This window comes from Misgurnus anguillicaudatus, chromosome 17 (assembly GCF_027580225.2).
Source record: "Misgurnus anguillicaudatus chromosome 17, ASM2758022v2, whole genome shotgun sequence".
In the NCBI taxonomy this organism is placed as follows: Eukaryota; Metazoa; Chordata; class Actinopteri; order Cypriniformes; family Cobitidae; genus Misgurnus; species Misgurnus anguillicaudatus.
Genome location: NC_073353.2, coordinates 19176262 through 19198188, shown reverse-complemented (window position 1 = coordinate 19198188; position 21927 = coordinate 19176262). Strand labels below are relative to the sequence as shown.

Below are 21927 nucleotides of genomic sequence, written 5' to 3'. Positions count from 1 at the left end.
TTTATCAAATAATAATGCATTCCCGTGGAACATTTCTTAACCAATCAGAATAAAGCATTCAACAGCCCTGTGGTGTAATGACAATTATTTACTATAAATCCGACTGTGTTTGGCTAAAAGAAGATTTGAAACCATTATCCCAAATTTGACCCCTGTTAAATTTTTTTCCACTTTTCTCACCAAACCTTAATTGTGTGATCATAATAAACATCTAACCATGACCTTGATAAACTCTTAAATGGAGTTTAGTGTTTGTGGTCATTTGGATGTCATTTGTTTAATTGACTGCATTACTCTTAAAGGTGAAGGCACTAAACAATGCCATTGAAGAACCTTGCTGCCTGTAGTTTCAAAAATAACCTTTAACATCCACAGAACCATTCTGTTCATGTGCATGCACTAACATTCTTTGTATTGGAAAAAAATTCTTTGGACTACAAAAAGATGGAAAGAAATGATTCTTTCAAAAACCTTTGCCAAAGATTGGGAAACCAAAATGGTTCTTTACTAGCTTCACTAGCTGTGTTTCCATTACTTTAAATTGCGTAAATTGACATTGCAAATTAAAAATGCAGCCAATGGAAACACAACGACTTCGCAAAAACTCCCATATATCACAAAAAAGTTTTTACGGTCAGATGAGGTGGTTTTTCATGCAATTCGGAAAAGGTGTATTCTGCAAAACTGCAATAGAAACACTTTATTCACATTTTCGGGTCACCTGATGCAAGTAAGTCACACAATTATTATTTGAAGATAAGGCGGTATGTACAAAAACATCCCAGAAACACCTCAATAAGTGTCTGCTCCCAAATAAAAGAGGCTTTCCTTGCCAATAATGTTTGAATAACACTCCTACATCTCTTGATCTAACATAATGTGTACCATTACTTCCAAGAAACACCTATATATTGCTGCTCCTAAGTACAAGTGGCTTTCCTTGGCATTAATGTGCGAATAATAATCGTACGTCTCCTTCGCTTAAAAATAATGCCTAGTGTGGGAGGATGTGATATTAGTAAACCTACCAACATCAGTTGACATGATGTTTGGAATGACTTATCGCGAGAGGAAACGTTTCGGTCGCATATCATCGGTTAATGTAAACGCAGTCATTGCGCAATAGTATTTTGTCGACATTTAGAAAATAATGCTAAAGTTTTGCACACATCTGTAATGGAAACACAGCTACTGTGAAGAACCTTATCTATGGGGCGGTTTCCCGTATAGGGCTTATCCTAGTCCCAGACTTAAATGCATGTTTGAGCTACTTTAATTTCAAAACACCTTGTACTGACATATTTTACCATCTATCAGTGCCATTGTTTTGTCTCAAGATGCACACCAGTATAATTTTTTGTAAGATTTGTTTGTAAAAAACGTCTTAAATGTCCTAAAATAACTAAGGCCTAGTCCTGGATTAATCTAAGCCTTGTCTAAGGGCCCCAGCACTAAACCTTTTGCAATCTGAATACATACTGTACTGTAGTTTGTGTGTCCTGTCCCATCAGATGTTTTCCAATGTCTTGTTCTGATCTGAGAGGTTTAGAGCCCTTGTGGAGTTTCAAGTCAAATGTCCTCAGTCACACTGAAGACAACGTGAGGAGTTATCAGTCTATTGCTAGCAGGCTTGAGATAAGCAGAGCCTTTATTCCTTATTACTCATCAGTCCATGAAAAGCAAATGAGTGAGAAGCAATTTCAGGTCATCTCCCCATCGGTTCCTTCCTCTTCCAGTTTGCCAGATACTCGGTCAGTTTTTCCACAATCCATTAACATAAACAAATTCTCAGATCATCTAGGCATCTCCTAAGTAAACAGATGTTGTTTAAAATGTAATTCCTCATGCTCAAATCTATGCATAAAACTGTTGTGGTTATTTACTGTAGGTTGATTGTTAGTATTTTTGACTTGGATAAATGAATGAATTTGAAACACAAAGCATTACATTTGAATGTACAGTACAGGTTTAGAAGACAACAGGTTTGTCTGGGCGGCATATTTATTAGTTCTCTGTAAGTATCGGATGTCTTGAGCATCCTTTTATAAATGAATGTTGTCAGACATCTGATTGTCAAATTGACGTCAGAAGGCGAGTCATCCCAGCATAATGACACTAAATCATCGTTCAGGAGGTTTCATGATTTGGAGATAGTGTACTGTAGCTTGAGCTGTATGTGAACGTTGTTCCTGGCTTCATGTTATACTTTTATGTTTGCTAGTAGCCATACTACGTTACTTTTAAATGACATACTGTAATGTTAAAGAAATTTGCTCCTACATTCCAGTAATTCATATAAAAACCTCACCCTTTGATTTTAGATTTTAGCATTGAGGTTTATGGATATACATCAAATTATACAACCTTTATGAACCATTGCACTAGTTCAAATAGTAAAAAGCTTGTTTCTAATGGCAAACTGATCACAAAGAAAAAACATTGTTTTATATCAGGCAGGGCTGACCAGGATGCTCCATCCCATCCCAGTATAGGTCGGATCCCACAGAAACCTGCGCCTTTATGCTTTACAAGGAAACGTGTAGTAATAAAATGTGTTTAACGTACCTTGAATCTGCTATAAGTAGCTTACATGCAAAAATGATGGGTAAGGGACCGTGCAAAAGTTCAAACATTACGTATAAATGAACATGCGTTTGGATTCATAGAGTCTTTTCATGATGACATGCAACTATGCTGTGATTTCTTTTATGCCACCTAAAGGGCACTTTACTTTAAAAGATAACTATTGGTTGTAATAAGCTGCTTACACAAACAAGAAAGTATAAGGTAATTTTTTGGAGACAGGCTCATGCATTCAGAGGTTTTACAACAGAGTAATACGGTGTGGCAAAGTTACAGTTCTGTTGATATTAACTTCAGATACCATCATCTTATGCTCCGCTGCTATACTGATCCCCAGATAAACCACTTTTAAGCTCTTGCGTTACTTTGAAGTTTGCAGCTTGATCTTAAAGTGACGAAACACTGGATAAGATTAATGTGTTTTATATTATACTGTTTATCAGAATAAGTCAGTAAATCAGCACCATGGTGGATGCTTTAAGTGAAACAGATGCACTTTGAAATATCAGTATAACATTTTCATCAGTAAGGGAACTAAACACAATGGCGTGTGGCACTGGATGGCATCAGCGGTGTCTGCAACTGGGGTGAATCGTTCAGTTGTGAAGGACTTGATTGTGCCGATCAGTCCACAAAAACAATTCGCACCATTAGCCATCACACAAGAGCTCAGTTCATGCCCCTCTTTGTTTATCAGAGTACTGAAGATTAATTCATTACAAATGTGTACTTGTGGATTGTGGCTGGTGAGTTGGATAAGCATGTAACAAGACTTTTGGTAGGCATTAATCCGTCACAGCTGATGCCTACATTATAAATATGATTTGATGCATTACAGCACTGTGCTGTTAACTAACTTTCTTTTATTTTGTAAAGCGTTAATGATGCCAGCTGACGTGGCTCATTGGTAGTATTAATTCTAGAAACCAAAGGGAACATTCTTTACCAGCTGAATGTTACTGAACAGGGCTGTAAGGTTTTAATATCTCAGCTATGCATACACACCCACTCAAATTAGATTCTGTCAATAAGGGGTGTTGATGTTTCATCAACCTGCCCATCTATTGTCAGTGTGTTATTTTATTGCATTGCCCAAAAGGGATTGGCAAATCTTTACGGACCTTTTGTGTACTTGGATTATTTAGATACTGAGGAAGAACATGCCAGATAATTCCAGAAATATGCAGCGGATATTGTGTAACTTTGAACTGGACTTTGGTTTAAATGTTACTTCATTGTCTATATGACTATAGGGAAGCAGCAAAGTACCATTTAGAAATTTTCATCGTGTTCAATTTATAAAAAATAACACATAATAACCACACACAGATATAGCTTCCAAAATGTCAATGTGACTTTCCCACAGATTTATGTTTTATGACATACAGTGAGATTATAGTATAGTATAGTACAATTTGAAATGTTACTTGGTTTGTGTGTTGATTGCACATAACTATATAGGCACGCAGCAGGTCGATTTCACATTTTGTACGAATGTAACCGTGCAAACATTCTCACAAACGGCTAGTAGCACAAACAACCTTTTTTGTTTGCCGTGGGAAAGACAGGTGATCATAAGCAGTTTGACACAGTCTTGTACGTGTTTAGACACATTCGTTCAACGTTTTTCACAGCTGATGTATAAGAGACCCCGTTGAAAGGCATTTCTGTTGTGATTATATCTGATAGTGTCTTAAGTAGACAAGTGAGCTGATGGGAGTGGAATGTTTCAGACAATAGTGATAGTGAAAAGTTAAAACTTAAGCACTTGTTCAGTATCATCCAACAATGTCTAAAATGCACTGCAATCATCACTTTGAATTTCTGCACATGATTTGGCTGTGTTTTTTAAAACGAAAAAAACTTTGTTTTTTAAAGAATAATATGCAAATATATGTATTGTGGCATTTAAAGGGACACTCCACTTTTTTTTTTAAATATGCTCATTTTCCAGCATACCCTTTATTGAAAGTTACCAAGGGGACTATTTTTGGGCACTGCGTAATATAATTGCAGCCATGTTACAGCCGCAAAGTCCTTGATTATTACGCCAGAATGAGAGTATAGTTCCTAGCCATATCTGCCTAGAAAATCACAACTTTTAATTTTCTGGCGGTCTTAGTACACAATGTAACTACAGAAGAGTCAAGTTTTAAAGGTATTGCGGAGGATTTTCTTTTTCCGGGTGGATCATCAAGACTATTGGTCCTCCTAGTTGTCAATCAGGAGTGTTGCACAATTGCATTTTTTAAAAAGTGGAGAAGGCGGTTCTTTTTTAAAATTCGAGAAAATCTTCTGCTACACCTTTAAATAGGAAAAATATTGAAACTCTTTGGTTATTTTTGAGCTCGATGCGAATGGTCTAATCAGGTTCAATGGATTATGCTAAGCTATGCTTAAAGTTGTACCGCTAGACACAGAGATCATCTGAATGGATTCCAAAATGGTAAAAATAAAATCTTAAACTCAAGGGGAGCTGGAAAATAAACTTACTTTTTTTTTTAAAAGTGGAGTGTCCCTTTAAGTAACCAGCAGTTTGAACCCAAGATATAGCATTTAAGTTTAAAATGCTTCCCTTTCATCATCTTTTTTTTAATCCAACAAAGAGTCTTTTGGCTTTTGCAGGGCTCATAAATTATTATTAGGTAACCAGCGTTTAATGTTTCTGAAGATTCTTTTCCAGTAGCTTTGTAAATGTGGACTTTGTTTCAGTGGCAGAGAACTTGCTCTTTTATTGGGCCAATAAATGTTTTTGTTATCGGGTGCAGCAAACGCCTTTGCTTATTCACCTACAGTACATGCTATGCAGGTTCACCCGCCTGAAAAATAACATTGGTCACTAAACGGCAAAAATGTCCTCTAACCGCCTGTGCTGTCATGGGTTGACCTGTTATAAATCTTGCATCATGCTGCCTCAGCTAAAATTTCTTTTGCAATTGCTCTAAAATGGTATTGTTAGTACTCTAGGAATGTCACCTAAGGTGAATTTAGCTGCGTTAGGGTCATGAAATGCTCCAGATACCACAAATTGTGTTATGAATATTTCTGGGGTAATTCGACACTTGTAGATAAGGAGACTGCTGTATTTGTGCTGGAGTGGCCCTTTGTACTGTAACGTCAAAGCATTGAATTGTCTCATGTGATTATTTTAGAGTACATAGTTCTGGTAAACGTTATAACTGAGATTGTATGTGCGTCGAAACATCAGAGAAGGGAATTTGGTACCTCACTTAAAACACAACAACAGGATGTAAACAGGGCTCCAGACAAATTTTTTTCACTAGGAGAACAGTGGACCCCAACTGAAAATTTTAGGGGCACAACCAGAAAATTTAGGGGCACACACCGTAAATCAACATGCTAACCAAATATTTACATTTCTACAAATTTCCACTTTATTACTAATACATACTTTAATGCTAGATGCAGAAAGTACAATGTGCTGTTTAAAATTCAGTGTCACATCACAAGAAGTCAAATTTACTGGTCGCACACGTGCGACTAGATGTAAAATTCAGTGGCACACTCTCAAATTTTGGTGGCAAAATGCCACCATTTGTTGGCAGTCTGGAGCCCTGGTAAACACTGCTATTCCAAATGCCGTTGATGCTTAAAATATTCACCACAAATATTCATATTAGTATCTCAAAGGTACATATTGGTATCAAATGTTGTATCAATGGTACATATTAGGCTGCACCAGTGACAGCTGTGGTACATACAGTATTTTGACTCTCTTACTTTTTTTACTAACTGAATGTGGTATTTATATGGTGATCCTGTTTCTTAGAAGACCTTTTCTAAATAAACAATGACAGATACAAGGTTATGTAAAAGTACAACATACAGTACCAACTTACTGATATTTTATAGCTGAAATCGACAATTTCGAGTATTAATCTTCACTCTCCATCTTCACTCTGGGTTTAGTTTTGTGCCTGGATCAGGTCTTTTGTTGTTCTACGTCAGCTGATGTTAAAGATTTATCCAGCAGGACGACCTCTCTCAGGGGACAGGCTTTTTCTGGGTGTGTTTGTGAATGATAGTCAGTGTTTTTGAGTCAACATGTGCGTGCAATGTGCATATGCTTTTGTACAGAGCTGGGAAGCCCGGGCTGACGGGATTGTACTCTCGCTTTCTAGCTCATTCACTGCCGAAGCGCAGAAACTCAGAGCATGTTCACTATTATTTTATTGTCTTTTTCCAGACATTGAGTGATTAACCGCACACCTCTTCTCCCCTACAGGCGCCAAGAGAGCAGCAGGAGGCTCAAAAATGTAAGTACTAATGCTCAATTATTTGTGCGGATGTAAAATCGTGTTTATAACGTAAATTTGTTTGTTTAAAAAGATGCTGTGAGTGTTAGGAATATTGATTTATTACTGTAGTGTTTAATCAAATTTATCTGCTGGTTTGCGATGGTTTGTGGAGGTCTATCTATGTGGCGGTATCTCCTAAAGTAGCTCAGTTTGTAATATACACGTAGTAGCATTTTTGATGAGTACTTCATTTGAAAAACACCATAAACTGCAATCTTTCAAGCGACATACAGACATTTATAAATAATACTGTAGCTACATATAAGTACTGCTGTTTTATTATATTAATATAGTTCCTGTTAATCCTTCATCCAAGTAGACAGGAGTACTATTATTTCTACTTTTTTATACACAGCGCTAGCTTGAGATTTAAAATAGTACGTTGAATGGACTTGTATAGTCAATTTGATTCAACTTAAAAATTTAAGCCAACAAATACATTTACAGTGCAGTGCAGCAGTGTTTTACTATGTATCACTGAGTTTGTATCAATGTTTAAATACATTTATATTACAGGTTCTGATCACGTTATACTGGTTGGGCAGAAAGGCACTTGCTGATCCTTTTTATAATGGACCTTACTTAAAACTAAAAGCTTTTGAAGGATTGCTCGGCACAGCACTATATAAGGTAAACTATGTGTCTTTTATTCTTCTGAGTTCTATTGAAGTCCTTATATTATGCAGTTACTTATAGACGTGGGCACGAGCTGTTTTATATCACTCTGGTATTTAAAATATGTGATAAAAACGTGTCTTACTAGTCTCATCATTTAACATGACCAAACATTGACAGCAGGTTCAACCAATAGTAATTTCCACCTGCTTGCTTTGATCCTGTTGTCTTTTACAGTAGTAAAAACCCCACATGCTTTCTATGAATGCAGTTTTAAAATTCCTATTGTATTTTTATTTGTAGAATAATTACACGATTACCTTTTCTTTTCGTTGTTAAATCCTTCTTTAGATTCTGCTTTAGATTTTTGCAGTGTCTTTGTGTTATGTACACACCCATAACAAACCATATTTCAAAACACTTACATGACCGACTACAATGGCATGACTTACAATACAAAAAAGTGAGTGAGTTTGTGTGCTGATGCTGTGTTATTTGTATCTTGTGTGCGTGTGTGTGTGTGTCTTTCTCACACCCTTGTGCTTCTTAGGCACTAGAGGATTACACATCACTGCAGGGCAGTGCACGAAAGGGCTCTTGTAGTGATAGCTGGTACTCAGAGAAGGAAGAGCTCTTAACGTTACAGGCCGGTCACAAGAGAGAAGACTCGCTCGACAGTCTCGATTCGCTGGACTCCAGAACTTCTAGCACATCACCAGACGCTACACTTAAAGGCACCAGCGAGGGTAAGACTACAACTTTTTGGTTACGTCTCTCTTGTATGTTCTTGACTTTATCTTGACAAATAAATATGAAAGGTGGAGACTGGATCTTTTATTTTGTAATGGTATGGCAGGTCACATGCAGCATTAAGACATACCCACAAAAACAAATATACATGTCCTTGCTTTAGCTAAGATGTGTATCAATGAAAGGTGTGTATCAATTAAACTTAATAACTTAAAACGGTTTCCATAAAGTTTTTTAATATAGCCACATGTCATTTTAGACACCTATACTGACACCTAGCTGTGTGGATGAAGCTTTTTTTAAATCAAGTTTTAAGTTACCCTTGTAGAAAAACACTATTCAAAGTCAGCCATTATAATTTATTTAAAATATTATTGATCACTTAAATAATATATATATATTTTAATGTCAGAAATAATAATTTATTTAATTTCTTTTTAAAGAAAAAATATTTGAGTTCAGTGGGATGACATATTTTTGTAGGCCAACCCGAAAGTTAGTGGGACACGGGTTCCCTCGCCAAAAACCCCATTCATTTTTCCCATAGACTTTGGATTATCGCAAAAAATAAGCTTTATGTTTAACAAAAGTTTGACACTTGTCCAACTTAAGATAATCTTCACAAATAAACACAACTTTTATGAGTTTTGAATTCTAACCGCGTTTACTAGAAATGAAACGCAAACCTTAGGCTACAAGCAAACTACAACACAATCTTTCGACATCAACCTCATAACCAGCAAGCTTCGGACAGCTCTTTCAAACTTTATTAAACACAATTTAAAACATGTTCCCTGATAAGGAAATACTCAGATGATAAGTCTTAGTTGGGAATTGTGCCAATGTAGCCTTGTTTTTGAGATCTTCATGAGTGATGACATTAAAAATCCCTGACAAAGTCTGTAGTCCCATGTAGCAATCTTCTTGGCAACCGCCCACTTTAAAGGTTTAAAAAGTCACAATGAATGGTGTGTTTTTTATGTTGTAGAATAAAATGTTAACCAAAAATCCAATTTAAGGAGTTTAACTAAAATCCCATTCAAGAAACCCATTGACTGGAAGTGCTAAAATGCTAACTCGCTTTCGGGCTTTGCATACAAAAATAGGCCATCCATGTGGCCTCTATGTGCACCTAATAACCATCACTCATAACATATGCCTGATGCCCTCTAGGGGTCGGTGTAGGATTTCATTCAAATGATCTCTTTAAACAAGGTTACATTTGCATAACATTACATTTATTAATTTAGGTGATTTAAGCAACTTGCATATGAAATTGCAGTTAACATTTAAGCCAACAATAAGCATAGTCTACAAAGCTAAAGCGAAGTCTATAAGAACCCTAAACCTGTCACGAGCTATTGTCAGCAGATGTTGTTTTGATGGAAAATGCAAACTCCCATTCTTTCGTATTCTTCCACATGGTTGTGTTTTATCGACATTAGCATCTTTCTACTCCAGTCACGGCCCCATGGGCTCAATTTTAGCTCTTGAGGTAGGTGCTGATGTAATTAGTTGCTGATGTAATTAGTCTTCTGGACCTTCTCTTTGTTCACCTCAGTGAGACATTTTTTTCTCATTCCCCACTGAGCTGCCAATGAGTCGCTGTCTGTTCACACTGTTGTGCTTACCACTGTGAAGTATGTACAGTAAGTGTTTAGTGGGCCTGCATTGTGAGGCCTGTATGTCCCTGATAGGACAGTAAAACCTGAAATCACCTACATTGTTGGGTCTAGCAAATGAAACATATATAATAAATAATAAAAAGGTCTAGCTGGAAGACTTCAAAAAGTGCTGGCCACCCAGAATGGTCGTTCTGGTAAAATTGGTGGACCAAAAGTGTCTTGCTAACCAGCATCCCAGAAGGTGACAAGCATTCAAAACAACATGCATGCTGATGCTGACTAGCACTTCTGGTTGTGCTATGTTTCTCCAGGTTGTGGAAGTGACCCTGAGGCCGATCTGAGCTTCATGATGTCAGAGAGTAAAGAATACAGACGATCGCTGGTCGTAACTCCAAAGGTCGCGGCTCAGTTCAACCAGTTCCTGCCGACCAAAGACAAGGCATCAGGTTATGTTCCAGCACCACTGCGTAAGAAACGTGTAGATCGAAATGAAGAAAACAGGCAAAGCTGGGGTGCTCCCCTGTACACAGATGAAGATGGCAACTTTTCCAGGTAACGCAAGTCAGTGCAAGTATTGAATTGCACTATAAAGATTCAGGGTGGTTTATTGTTCAAAGAATCTTATTGGATGGTACATTGACCTGTTATGGTGAAAGATGACCATCTGATCTGATGTTTACACCTGGTATTAACATCCATCTCAGGTGATCTGATTGTACTGTAAGTAATCAAGCAACTGTATTAACTAACTTACGTTTGCATGCATTTTGTGTCAGTGCATGTTGATGTCGGGATATCTGACAGATAATGAAGTCTTGTTACTTTCCAAATTTTTAAGTAATTGATTTTCATATAATAATAGAAAACTGGTGCAATAGTTGACTGACAGATGAGTAGGCGGTCCTTTGTCCAGGGTAGGATTGGTGCGACTACAAATGGGAAAGGTTGTACTGATTCTACCAAAAAATGGTTTACACCCTGTTAACGCCCGTATTTAGCACTGCACCCTCTCAATTGGTGTGCCTGAGACGCATGTTAGTGCCAGGTGCAAAAGGAAAAATAGATCTATAATGTTGTCCAACCCATGCTTACACAAAAATTGTCTTTTCTATACGACAAGTGGCTTTAGCTTTTGGTCTCTTTTTTGAAGAAAATAATCACTTTGCTGCCTATAAAAAATATATTGTTGTGTCTCTCTTTTAATGGGTGAGCAGTTGCGATAGATATAATTAAAATCTCAATGTTTGGATGCCAGTGCTTACTATATGCTTCCACTTGCGTTGTACTTACTGTATGTGACCCAATATTGGTGGTCCCTCCCAGTCGTGGGAGAGCTGCTTCAGACCCCTCCTCTGTCCCCGAGTTGAAATCCCTGTCTCCCCACCTGTCTCGGGCTAATGAGTACGAGAGCAGTGATTCGGATGCAGATCGACCAGATCCCGACCTGGTTCTAGATGACCTCGCTAGCCGTAGATTTCACAGCCCCTCCCGTGACGCACCGACCAACTTTGCCATACCTATGAACCCGCTGAAGGCAGCTGCTATCCCACGTACCCACCGACCACATGTGACTGTCACTAACATCCCCCGGTTGACCCACCTCAGGTCAGAAACCAGCATCATTGGCGCTTGAGTTGGCATATTGTTAGTGTCATGCAACTCTCTCTCTGATTGGTTTGTTTTTGCTGTTATGCTTGATTTTCACTTCATAGTGTGGACTTTTGAACCATTCTGTGTGATTTTTGTTCGGTTTGCTATCGTTGTTACATTCATGGTTCGTTTTATAATTGGTTGTATGTAACACAAATGGGTGTTTTTTGAGCAGCACTCAGTCACAGCCTCTTCAGAAGACTTATAGAAGGCCTGGATCGGCTGGTCTCACCAATTACGATGACTCTGAAGAGGAGGATGAGGAGTTTGGCTATGCTGACCCTGTTCAGGATGACCTTTATACCCGTAAAGTAGGCCTGGTGCTTCAACCGTCTGCCACTGTGCCTTTTGATAAATTTCTACCCAAGTTTTGGACACCTGAAGAGGATGCACATGTGAAGAAGATAAAACTGGGATCCCAGCGCCGCCCTTGGTATAGAAAGATCCAAGGATTCAGGTCTGTTCGGTACTAAAGCAATAGAAAAAAACACACATGATAAATCAATGGAGCAGTAGAGGTGGAAATCACAAAGATAGTTATGATCACATAGCTGAATTTTTTTTAAATAATATAACACTGTTAATTCCCAGACCTATTCCCAGTTCATTTTAATAGAAGTTTGTCTTTTTTGCTTCTTCACTTCCTCTGTAATCTCTGCTATCTCTTTCCTCTGGTGATGGTTGCTAACTTTCCTCTGTCTTTCTCTGTACTTTTTCACTTCCCGTTTTCCAGTGGCACGAGGTCTGGTTCCTTCTCAGACGACTCAGATGGTGACATCAGTCCCTGGCTCTCCGTTCCCCCTTTTGCACGCACTCAGTCTGAACCCCCTCCCTCTCACCCCCATACACCTGAAGACCACGCCCACCCCAGCCTCACCACCAATGCCAGGTCCTTATCACAGCCCTACATGCAGTAGGATTGGACATCTACTCACTCCCCCACCCGAACAGCTTCTCATGTTCAAATAAAAGTATCAACTGATGCTTACTAACATGTAGTGTCTTCTGTGCAAAATCATTATCATAATAAATCATAAAAATGTTGATGACATCACCACACAAGTTCACCATAAGCCAAATGGAAAAGTGACAATGTCGACATAATACATTATCAGTCTTCTGTTTATTTAGCCAATGGATAGTTGACATTAACATTATTCATTTATTTTGGATGGGGTGCAGTTATTTATTGTGTTAACAACATACAATTTTTATTTTTTATTAGAATAATTCCTATCTAATAACATGCAATTATTATGTTTACAGTGATCATGTCTGGATTCTAAAGAATTTAACAAATATTTCAATTGTAATCTCATCCCATTGAGCTGCTAACACAAGAAGCAATGTGCCTGGATCATTGAGTTGAACAGATATAAATAAATCCTTTTTATAAATGGTTCTTTTGAATAAGCCTGACTCAATAATGTGGCCACTGTAACTTTCAAGTTCATATCTGTACTAAACTGTTCTTTTACTGTATTCACAGTACTTTTTTTGCAAATACTGGAATGCTGTTACTTATATTTCACCTATTGTGCATTGCTCTTGTAAACTCGCTTACAGATCTTGCATTTTCCCACCCTCCCCTTGCATCCTATCCTAAAATCTTTCTTTACGCTTTTCTCCTTTCATTCACATGCAGTTTACAAACACCCGTGGTTGCTCAGCAGAGCCCTGAGCCGCCTAAGTTAGATGCTCCTGATTTTTGGCCTCGGCCGGATCCCACCTCTGGCCCCAGACTCATAAAATGTGAAAAGCGGCCCCTCCTTGGGCGTGAACACCCCAATGACCCATACAATGTTTCTGCAGACATCCTGCCTGACTTGGAAAACGATGACATGTTTAGTCGTCGTACTAAAACATTTCACTCCAACGATGACTTGGCCAAATTAAAGTACGGCAAATTTCTGGTCCCCCGTCGCAGATCGGCAAACGATGTTACTGTGGTTATGCCCCGGCGTGAGGGAGAACCTATATACCCTGACATAGAAAAAGACGATCTGGTTTTTCGTAAGATTCAACAGCTATTAATTGAACGGCCTCTGTCTGGGGCTCCTGATAAGTACCACCCTGTGCCCATTCCAGAGCTATTGATGTTGCCACCTAAACTCCAGGCCAAGGTGATGTGGGCCCCATGTGAACCCAGACAACGACAACATAAGCCAGAGATTAAACATGAAGAGCACTTGAAAGCCGATGATATGCTGCTTAGGAAGCTTAAAGCATTAAATACACAAGGAATTGCAAATGCTACTGGTTCAAGTTTAGCTGTTCCCAGTGTTCCTTCATCATGCAGTGAGGAAGACCTGCAGAAATGGCAAACCATCAGAGAGTCCAGTCGTCTGACATACAGAAAGAGGCTGATAGCAGAGAGGTTAGGTTTCTGAGCCTGCACAAATGCTTGCGTCTGCTTGGTATGATCTCAGCTGCTATGTAGTTTTCTCATTCATATGTTAATTATGAACTTACACTGTCAAATGTTTGTTGGAGTCTGAAATGACGTTTTTGCATGAGATGTGCCACTTGATCAATTATTGTAATGGATGGATATTTGTTTTACATATTAAAGGTGCAGTGTGTAATTTTTAGAAGGATCTCTTGACAGAAATGCAAAATAATATACAAAACTATATTATCAGGGGTGTATAAAGACCTTTCATAATGAACCGTTATGTGTTTATTATCTTAGAACGAGACCTTTTTATCTACATACACCGAGAGTCCCCTTACATGGAAGTCGCCATTTTGTGCCGCCATTTTTCTACAGAAGCCCTTAATGGACAAATTTTTTTACGAAGTTGTCTCCGACGATAACATGTTTGTCCGGTGGCGGCTGCCGTAGCTTCTCTATGTGTTTCAAAAGCGAGGGGTGAGCAGTGGACTAAGCTGTTGGTTGCAATTCGCAACCTCACCACTAGGTGCTAAAATTTACACACTGCACCTTTAATGTACAAAATAATGTACACAAAATCAAATTGCTGCCAGTTCTGTAATTTTACAATGCTAATGATCCATGCATAGTTTTATAGATGGTTTATTTTTAATATTTGGTTATGTATTCAGATTTTGAACTCTGGATGCTCTTAATAAATGTATAGTTTATTTAACTACTAATGGTTTTGTAAGGATGCATAAGCTTTGCTTTTACAACAACACCAAAGAAACTTTTTTAAACACAAACTTTTTGTTTTGATTTTTTTTGCAGTGAGACTGTACAGTTGCCTGTGTAATGCATTTTGCTTGTGTTTAATAAAAAAGACTAAAATGTTAGTGAATAATGCATCTAATGCATTCTAGTCTATTGGTTTGTCTTGCCTTTTAAGTGAAAGATTTCAAACATACTTTATAAGGTGCGAGTCTATCCAACTAAGCGGTGGAATGTTTAAACCTGAGCAGTGTCTATAAATAATCCGGTCAGATGCATTCAGTCTTTACGAGGAAGCTTACAATCCACTCCAACCCTAAATTCCTCACACCCTTGTGATCCTGTGAAAGCTGGAACTTACACTTACGTGTCCATGGGAACACCCAAACACACCTACTGTAAAACTTGAATCCCAAGCAAACATTTCTTTTGATTTAATCATATGGTATTAAAAAGATTGCTGGGGAATTCTTCAAGCTTCCAATGATGTCATTCTGATGTCAGTCACTGCCGATAGCTAATATTACAGTATTTGCACATGTTCAAAATACCAGCCAGGGGTTAAGTGTTTAATAAAAAAAACACTGAGTGCATCTAGAAGCATGATCGTGTAGTGAGTAATAAATAACCATTATCAACTCTATTATAACAGGAGCTGCAATGGCGTGTCAAAGATCTTGATATTGAATATGTCTGTTAGTTTGTTGGTCAAAACTTCTTACACTAATATATGACTGGTTCTCTTGATTCCTCAGACTGCTGACGGAAAGTCCTAGTAATGATGGGTGAGTTGTGGATTTAGATACAGGAATGGTACATTTCTTTCTCAGTTGTGCGGTCACGCCTGCTGCGCTTTGTTTTGTTGGGTTCTTCGCTACATTAACCTCTATGACTCACAATGCTTTGGTCCCCATGAGATGCTGGCCAACTCTTGCACTGCAAAACTGTGGAGACATCAGATAACATACATGGCTAATTAAATCCAAATTTGTGTTAAAATGTTTTTTTTTCTGGATGTAGAGGGTGAGAAGCACTTTCTGTAGACCTTAAAGGGACAGATATACAGTTTGTTCAATTGGTTATACATTTTTAGGGTTCTATGTTCACACGTCAATTAATTTTCACATCTGCTTACTGTACTGTAGATTTTTTCAATTTCAATGTTGTGTCAGCTGAACAGCCAATAAAGAGGTACACAACAGTACAACCAATTAAACACCCCTGTATGTATATCCTTTATTGACTTATTTTAAAAAAATGTAAAAGCCGTCAAAAAGGTTTGTTGTGCTCTCACAGGTCACACGAGTGAAAGTGATAACCTATAAGATTGTAACCCATCAAGTTGTGCCATACCAAATATTAACATATTGTAATACAACTAAACATTTCAGGGCATGAATGTTGTTTTACAAACCCTCCACTATTTTGTCTGGTACATTTTCACCTTCTTGAGCTCTAACACTTTTTTTAACCATATGAAAAAGCTGAAGAGGGGCAGTCCATGAAACCTTTCTTCTCTCCTAATATGTGTCAATTTCTGAGTTTTTTTTTAAACATCTGTTTTAGGAGCAAATCAGTAAGTGATTTCACAGAGCAGATGAACTTGAACAACATGAGCAGGGAGCTGCGCTTTGAAGAGCTGAGGAAGATGCGTGAACAGATGAAGGAGAGCGAGGAGAAGTGGCAAGATGTGAGTATCACACCACAGATTTGTACTAAGACAAATATTTAACCCTGGAGAACCCATGGCTCAAATTTGGCCAATATTAATTGCTGCTAATAAAAGGGTTCTCCAGGGTTAAAAGGTTAACACGTACTGCATTGACCTGGATTTGTGCATAAATTTGTCAGACAACATAAACATAAACAACAATACACTTTTTCATCTTTAATAAACATACAGTGTAAACATTCACACTGCACGATGGAAAAGTATCAGAACCCTTTATGTATTTAAAGGAAAACACCACCGTTTATCAATATTTTACTATGTATTTACCTCAACTAAGTAAGGAATAATTGACGACAGGCCATTGAATTATAAGAAAATAATGCACAACCAAGGTGCAATGCGGCACGACGCGAAGCAGGTGTGCATTATTTTCAAATAATTCGAAGGACCGGAGCCAATTATTCCTCTTATACCACGGTTACCACAAACATTGCTCTCCTGCCTATTTTTAAGACATTTGACAAGTTAGGTGTGCGGTTATAAGAAATAAATGCATACCCACGGAGTATTCAGCCAATCAGAATACAGCATTCAACAGACCCATGGTATAAGTAAGGGATAATGTAGAGGCGGCCGGTAGGTATTGGGAAATGGGCCCCGACAGTGTGATCAGGACCCGACGCGAAGCGGAGGGTCTTGTATCACACTGAAGGGGCTTATTTACCCGATAACTACCGGCTGCCTCTACATTATCCCGCTTATTACACGGCTACTTGCCACATAAGAAAAAAAACTGGACATGAATATGAATTTGAAACATTTAATTGGCATATTTGTTTTAAATTAAAGGTATTGTGGAGGATTTTTTTTTTCCGGGTGGATCATCAAGACTATTGGTCCTCATATTTGTCAATCAGGAGTGTTGCGCAATTGCATTTTTTAAAAAAGTGGTGAAGGCGGTTCTTTTCTAAAATTCGGGAAAATCCTCCACTACATCTTTAACATTTTTATCCTTCCGCGAAACTTTGCACAGATGCATAAATTGAGCGTAATACCTTATTAAGATCCTCTGCTTCATACTTGTCTGTCTCCATTTTTTTCTCTTTAAGCCAGTCTTTGAGACGTTTTAATGCCCATTCTGTATTTTTTTGTGTGTTGGCTTCGTAGCTCTAATGCTCTATTTTGTCAAGTTCAGTCTCAGGAAGCTCTCTGTGTCTTGTCATTGTACGTTCTTCTATCCACTGTTTAAATGTTTTGTTTTTTCCGTACATGTTAAATGAATGTCAAAATGTTCCATTCTTAATTGTGGTTGTCCAGTGTTTGTCACAAGATGGCGCCAAACAGTAATCTTTGTTGGCGCAGAGGGATTTAAAACATACAAGTAGTACCGGCTATGCGTTATTACTTTGGAGCGGTTATTATTTGAAAAGAACGAACCTGCAAATGTCTCAACTGACCAATCAGAATCAAGCATTCCAGAGAGCCGTGTTATAAGATAAATTAAGACATACCCAAACAGTATAACTAACTTATAATGGAAAGTACCTGGTACTCAAAATGTGCCAAAAAGTTTAGCTTACTATTATTTTTTGAGTAATATATAGATTCAACCATAATTAAATATTTTAATTTCAAATGCCCTCTAGTGGCGGATTATACAAAAAAGTGACGTCTTCGTTGAACAGACACTCAGACGTGTTTCAAACGGATTAATTTGCTCTTGGATGCAAATAATTACAAACTTTTGGTGGTTGTGATGAGTTCAATTTGCCAGGTAAGCTAGGAAAGAGTCTGGCACTGCGAATTTACTTCAGTTTAAGGTTAAATTAACACAATTGGTTGAGGAAGTTCCAGTTCCCAGCATGCTTTGCATGAGCCTGCAATACGACAGCATTTTTTGAAATTAAGTGATATTTGATGTGGTTTTTAGTAAAGAAAAAGACTCAGTAGTGTTAAACATTTATTTATGTGGGAAATTTAGAAGAGTTTGCTATTTTTTATTTTAGTGCTTACCATTGTTCAGAAGTGTAGTGCCTGTGCTTGGCTGAAAGTCAATAATGTGTTGTTCTATCATATAAACAATAACTATGTGAAAGTCAGCACTGAGCTCAGTCTCAACACACTTTCACTGGTATTACATTTTCATGAGTCACATGATTTGTTTCTGTGATTTGCGAACAAAAAATTTAATTGTAGTTGGTTTACTTAAATATTTTGAGTACTCTGAACTTGTCATGTTTTACAGTGTACTAAGTATTTGAGTACAGGAAACTTATAAAAAACAAGGCAATCAGTTGCAACAAAATATTTAAGTAACATTACTACTACAATTTAACTTACATAAAGTATATAATTTAATTTATATCAGACTTAAAGGAACAGTATGTAAGAAATTTATATCAATGAATCATAAAATGGCCCTGATATGTCACTAGACATCAAGAAATCATTTACATTTCAAATGCTTATATCACTGACAACAGTGGTCTGGACAGGATATTGTCATTTAAAAAGTGGAGTTGCAGCCCTCAACTGATGTTTATGTTGTCATTTTGTGTATTGGCCACCAGTTGTGTGATTGCAGTACCAGTTTTAGCCACAAGTTTTGTTATTGCAATACCAGTTTTGGCCACAATCCTGCATACTGTTCCTTTAAACTAAGTATAGATAAATTAAAATTTTTCATTTGAATTGAAGTTGTCATTACTCAAAACTTTTAAGTTTGCAAACTTAAAAAAATTGAGGCAACTGATTGCCGCTATTTTCTTGAGTTAGTAGAACTTATCCGGGTTTACAGTTTTTTTTTTCAATGCATGCACTTTTAATCTTTTTACAGCGCTTCGTGAATGTGTTAGCATTTAGCCAAGCCCCATTCATTCCTATGGCTCTAAACAAAAGTTTTATTTTGTGCCACCATACTTACCCGTGTAACTACTCATGTAACAGTCTTTAAATAGGGAAAATATGGAAGTGTTTGGTGGCTTCTAAATTCATTCCTTAGGATCCAAACAGGGATGAATGGGGCTAGACTAAATTCCAACACATTCATAACGCACTGTACAGAGATTAAAGGTGCACGCATTGAAAAAAGTTAGGGATTTATTAATTAGTCTAAGTTGAGGTAAGAACATTAAATTTTGAAAGACAGTGGTGTTTTTCTTTAAACACTGGTTGACATCCTGCCAGAAATAACCATGTCCAAAAATGACATCAGTAATAAGTCATCTCAAACTGTTCAATGATAATATGAAGGGAATATTAATGGACACACCTTCAGTACAACATTTAGGTCACATACAGGCCCTGATTCACAAGGGAAAAGCAAGCCATACAAAATAGGACACCAGTAAAATCTAGTCCTCCCTCACTCTTCAGTCTGTTCTCATGTCTCTCCACCCTTCCCCTGTACTGTCCCTCCTACATTATGAATAAGCACCTGTGCTCTAGTTATGGTGGTTGAGCATTTTTTTCTTTACTCCTGCAGGATCTTACAAGGTGGAAAAACAAGCGCAGAAGTGTAAATTCTGATATTGTAAAGAAAAAGGAGGAAAGAGACGAGATCGAGCAGGTCACTACAGATAGCGGTTTCAGGAGATCAAAGACCTTCAGTGAAATGCAGGATGACAGGTGACCATACCTTCTCTCGCATTTCCTTTTCATTTCATTTTGCTGTATACATTGTATTGCATGCATTGTGTGCTTTTAGAAAAGAGGGCACAGTCTGTGCTACTTTCTCTGATCACGTCTCAGTTCAGTGTGAAAGTGTAATCTAATCGCAGTTTTTGTCTTGCCTCCCTCACTTCTTTCAGAGAGAGCCGAGGTCGCTACAGGAACAGCTTTAATTTCAGTAGCGATGATGTCTTTGAAGAACCCGTACCAAGAGTCAGAACATTGCCACCACGTAGCTACACCATCGACACCCCTTACGCACCTACAGACAAAGCTTCAGTGCCCTCTGTTCCATCACTAAAGGAAGAGGAACCTGTTGCTGGCACCCCGGCGTTAGACGATACCGATTTACCTGCCAAACGTGAGCGTTCAAGCTTCTCACAACGCAACGTGACGAACAACGTTCTTGAAAGCCAAACAACTACCCGAAGCCTTCTGGATGATCCAGTACCAGTTATCTCCAGCAGCAACGCCAGCCAGATTAAACCCACCAGCCAGATCAAGCCCACCAGCATCAGTACACCCAGCACCACCAGCATCAGTAAAACCAGTATCACCAGCACCGTTCTCGAAAGCTCTCAACAGTCAAAGTCGATTAGCAGCACAAAGCCGGTTGAGAACTCCAGCGGCCCTGTTGCCTCTTTGTATAAGCCTAGATCAGTAGAAACAAAGCAGCCCGATCAAGTTCCTACCCCCCTTCCCAGGATCTACCCGAGATCAGATAGCGCCAGACTGACCTCTGTAGTCACGCCCAGGCCGTTCGGCACGCAGTCTAATCGAATTGCCTCCCTTCCCAGAACATTTACGGTAGGTGGGCCTGTTTGGTCATTTTTATTGAAATATTATTTTAGTCTGTTACAGCATGAGATCAATTTACAATAAAGTACTGATCTGTGTAGATTATGTAAATTGTAAACAAGTGTGTTAAGTAATTTTTGTGATTTACTGTTTTCTACATAACATCATCCTACATAATGTAAAAATACAACCATGTATAACAATGATATATTTTATATAGACTAAGGACATGTCAAAGATTAAAATTAAAGAGTGAAATTGAACTTTGATGCACCTAATCTCAGAATTAGATTATGAGACTAGCCTGAATTTCATAGAAAGGGTGACAGTTATTACCGGTTTGCAGTAAAACAGGTTAATGATTGGGCCAACGTGAAATATCTGTCTGCGGAGCTCTGAATTTTCCTTCATAAATGATACAACCATCATTCTTAATGAAATATATTATCCTTATCACTCTACATATTTCATATGAATTTTTGAAGACATTCATTAATAAATTACAGCACCCCAATTTTCACCATATTTACCCAATTTCCCCCTAAAATGTGTGCATAAAATGCAAAAAAGACAGCAGGATCCATCTAGGCATAGGCTTGATTTATTCTGCGTTTAAAGAGCAGACAATATACAACAATCCAAAAGTATATCTCAAATTCAATATTGGGTATATGAAGCAGGGTTCCCACGGGTCCTTGAAATCCTTGAAAGTTTGTTAATCTGGGGGGAAAAATTTAAGGCCCTGGGAAGTTTTGAAAATATACATGCATAGATACAGGTCATTAAAAGTGCTTGAATCTATTTTATGCAAGAAGTTTTCTGGAAAAAATCCATATTATTCCCTGTGTAGTGTAGGATAATATCAAAAAAAATTCTAGACTTTTTAAGCACACGTGCTAAACTGTTCACTTTAAATGCTTATATCTTCTGTATGCGAATGTTGATTCATAACAAAATGCTTTTTTGCATAGTTGTGTTTGACAAATGAAAACGTCTCGGGTTACGAATGTAACTGTTGTTGCCTGAGAAGTGAGCGAGACGCTGCGTCTCCCTTGCCATACTTCCTGCGTCCCTGTAACGCCGTCTTTGGCAATACTT

General features: G+C 38.0%; 1 protein-coding gene across 14 annotated transcripts in view; it reads left to right on the top strand.

The window, feature by feature from the left end:
* lmo7a (LIM domain 7a) overlaps positions 1-21927 on the top strand; it is a 64000-nt gene that overhangs the window by 26877 nt on the left and 15196 nt on the right. For 11 of the 14 annotated variants that reach the window (XM_073855108.1, XM_073855102.1, XM_073855100.1 and 8 more), the window contains exons 5-16: positions 6830-6860; positions 7419-7532; positions 8068-8263; positions 10204-10444; positions 11216-11497; positions 11718-11999; positions 12276-12431; positions 13188-13919; positions 15446-15475; positions 16257-16380; positions 19847-19989; positions 20172-20838. In XM_073855108.1, the coding sequence (XP_073711209.1) occupies positions 6830-6860; positions 7419-7532; positions 8068-8263; positions 10204-10444; positions 11216-11497; positions 11718-11999; positions 12276-12431; positions 13188-13919; positions 15446-15475; positions 16257-16380; positions 19847-19989; positions 20172-20838 (2998 nt within the window). The remainder of the gene's footprint in view (positions 1-6829; positions 6861-7418; positions 7533-8067; positions 8264-10203; positions 10445-11215; positions 11498-11717; positions 12000-12275; positions 12432-13187; positions 13920-15445; positions 15476-16256; positions 16381-19846; positions 19990-20171; positions 20839-21927) is intronic. The other 3 variants (XM_073855109.1, XM_073855110.1, XM_073855111.1) reach the window with 3 other exon arrangements.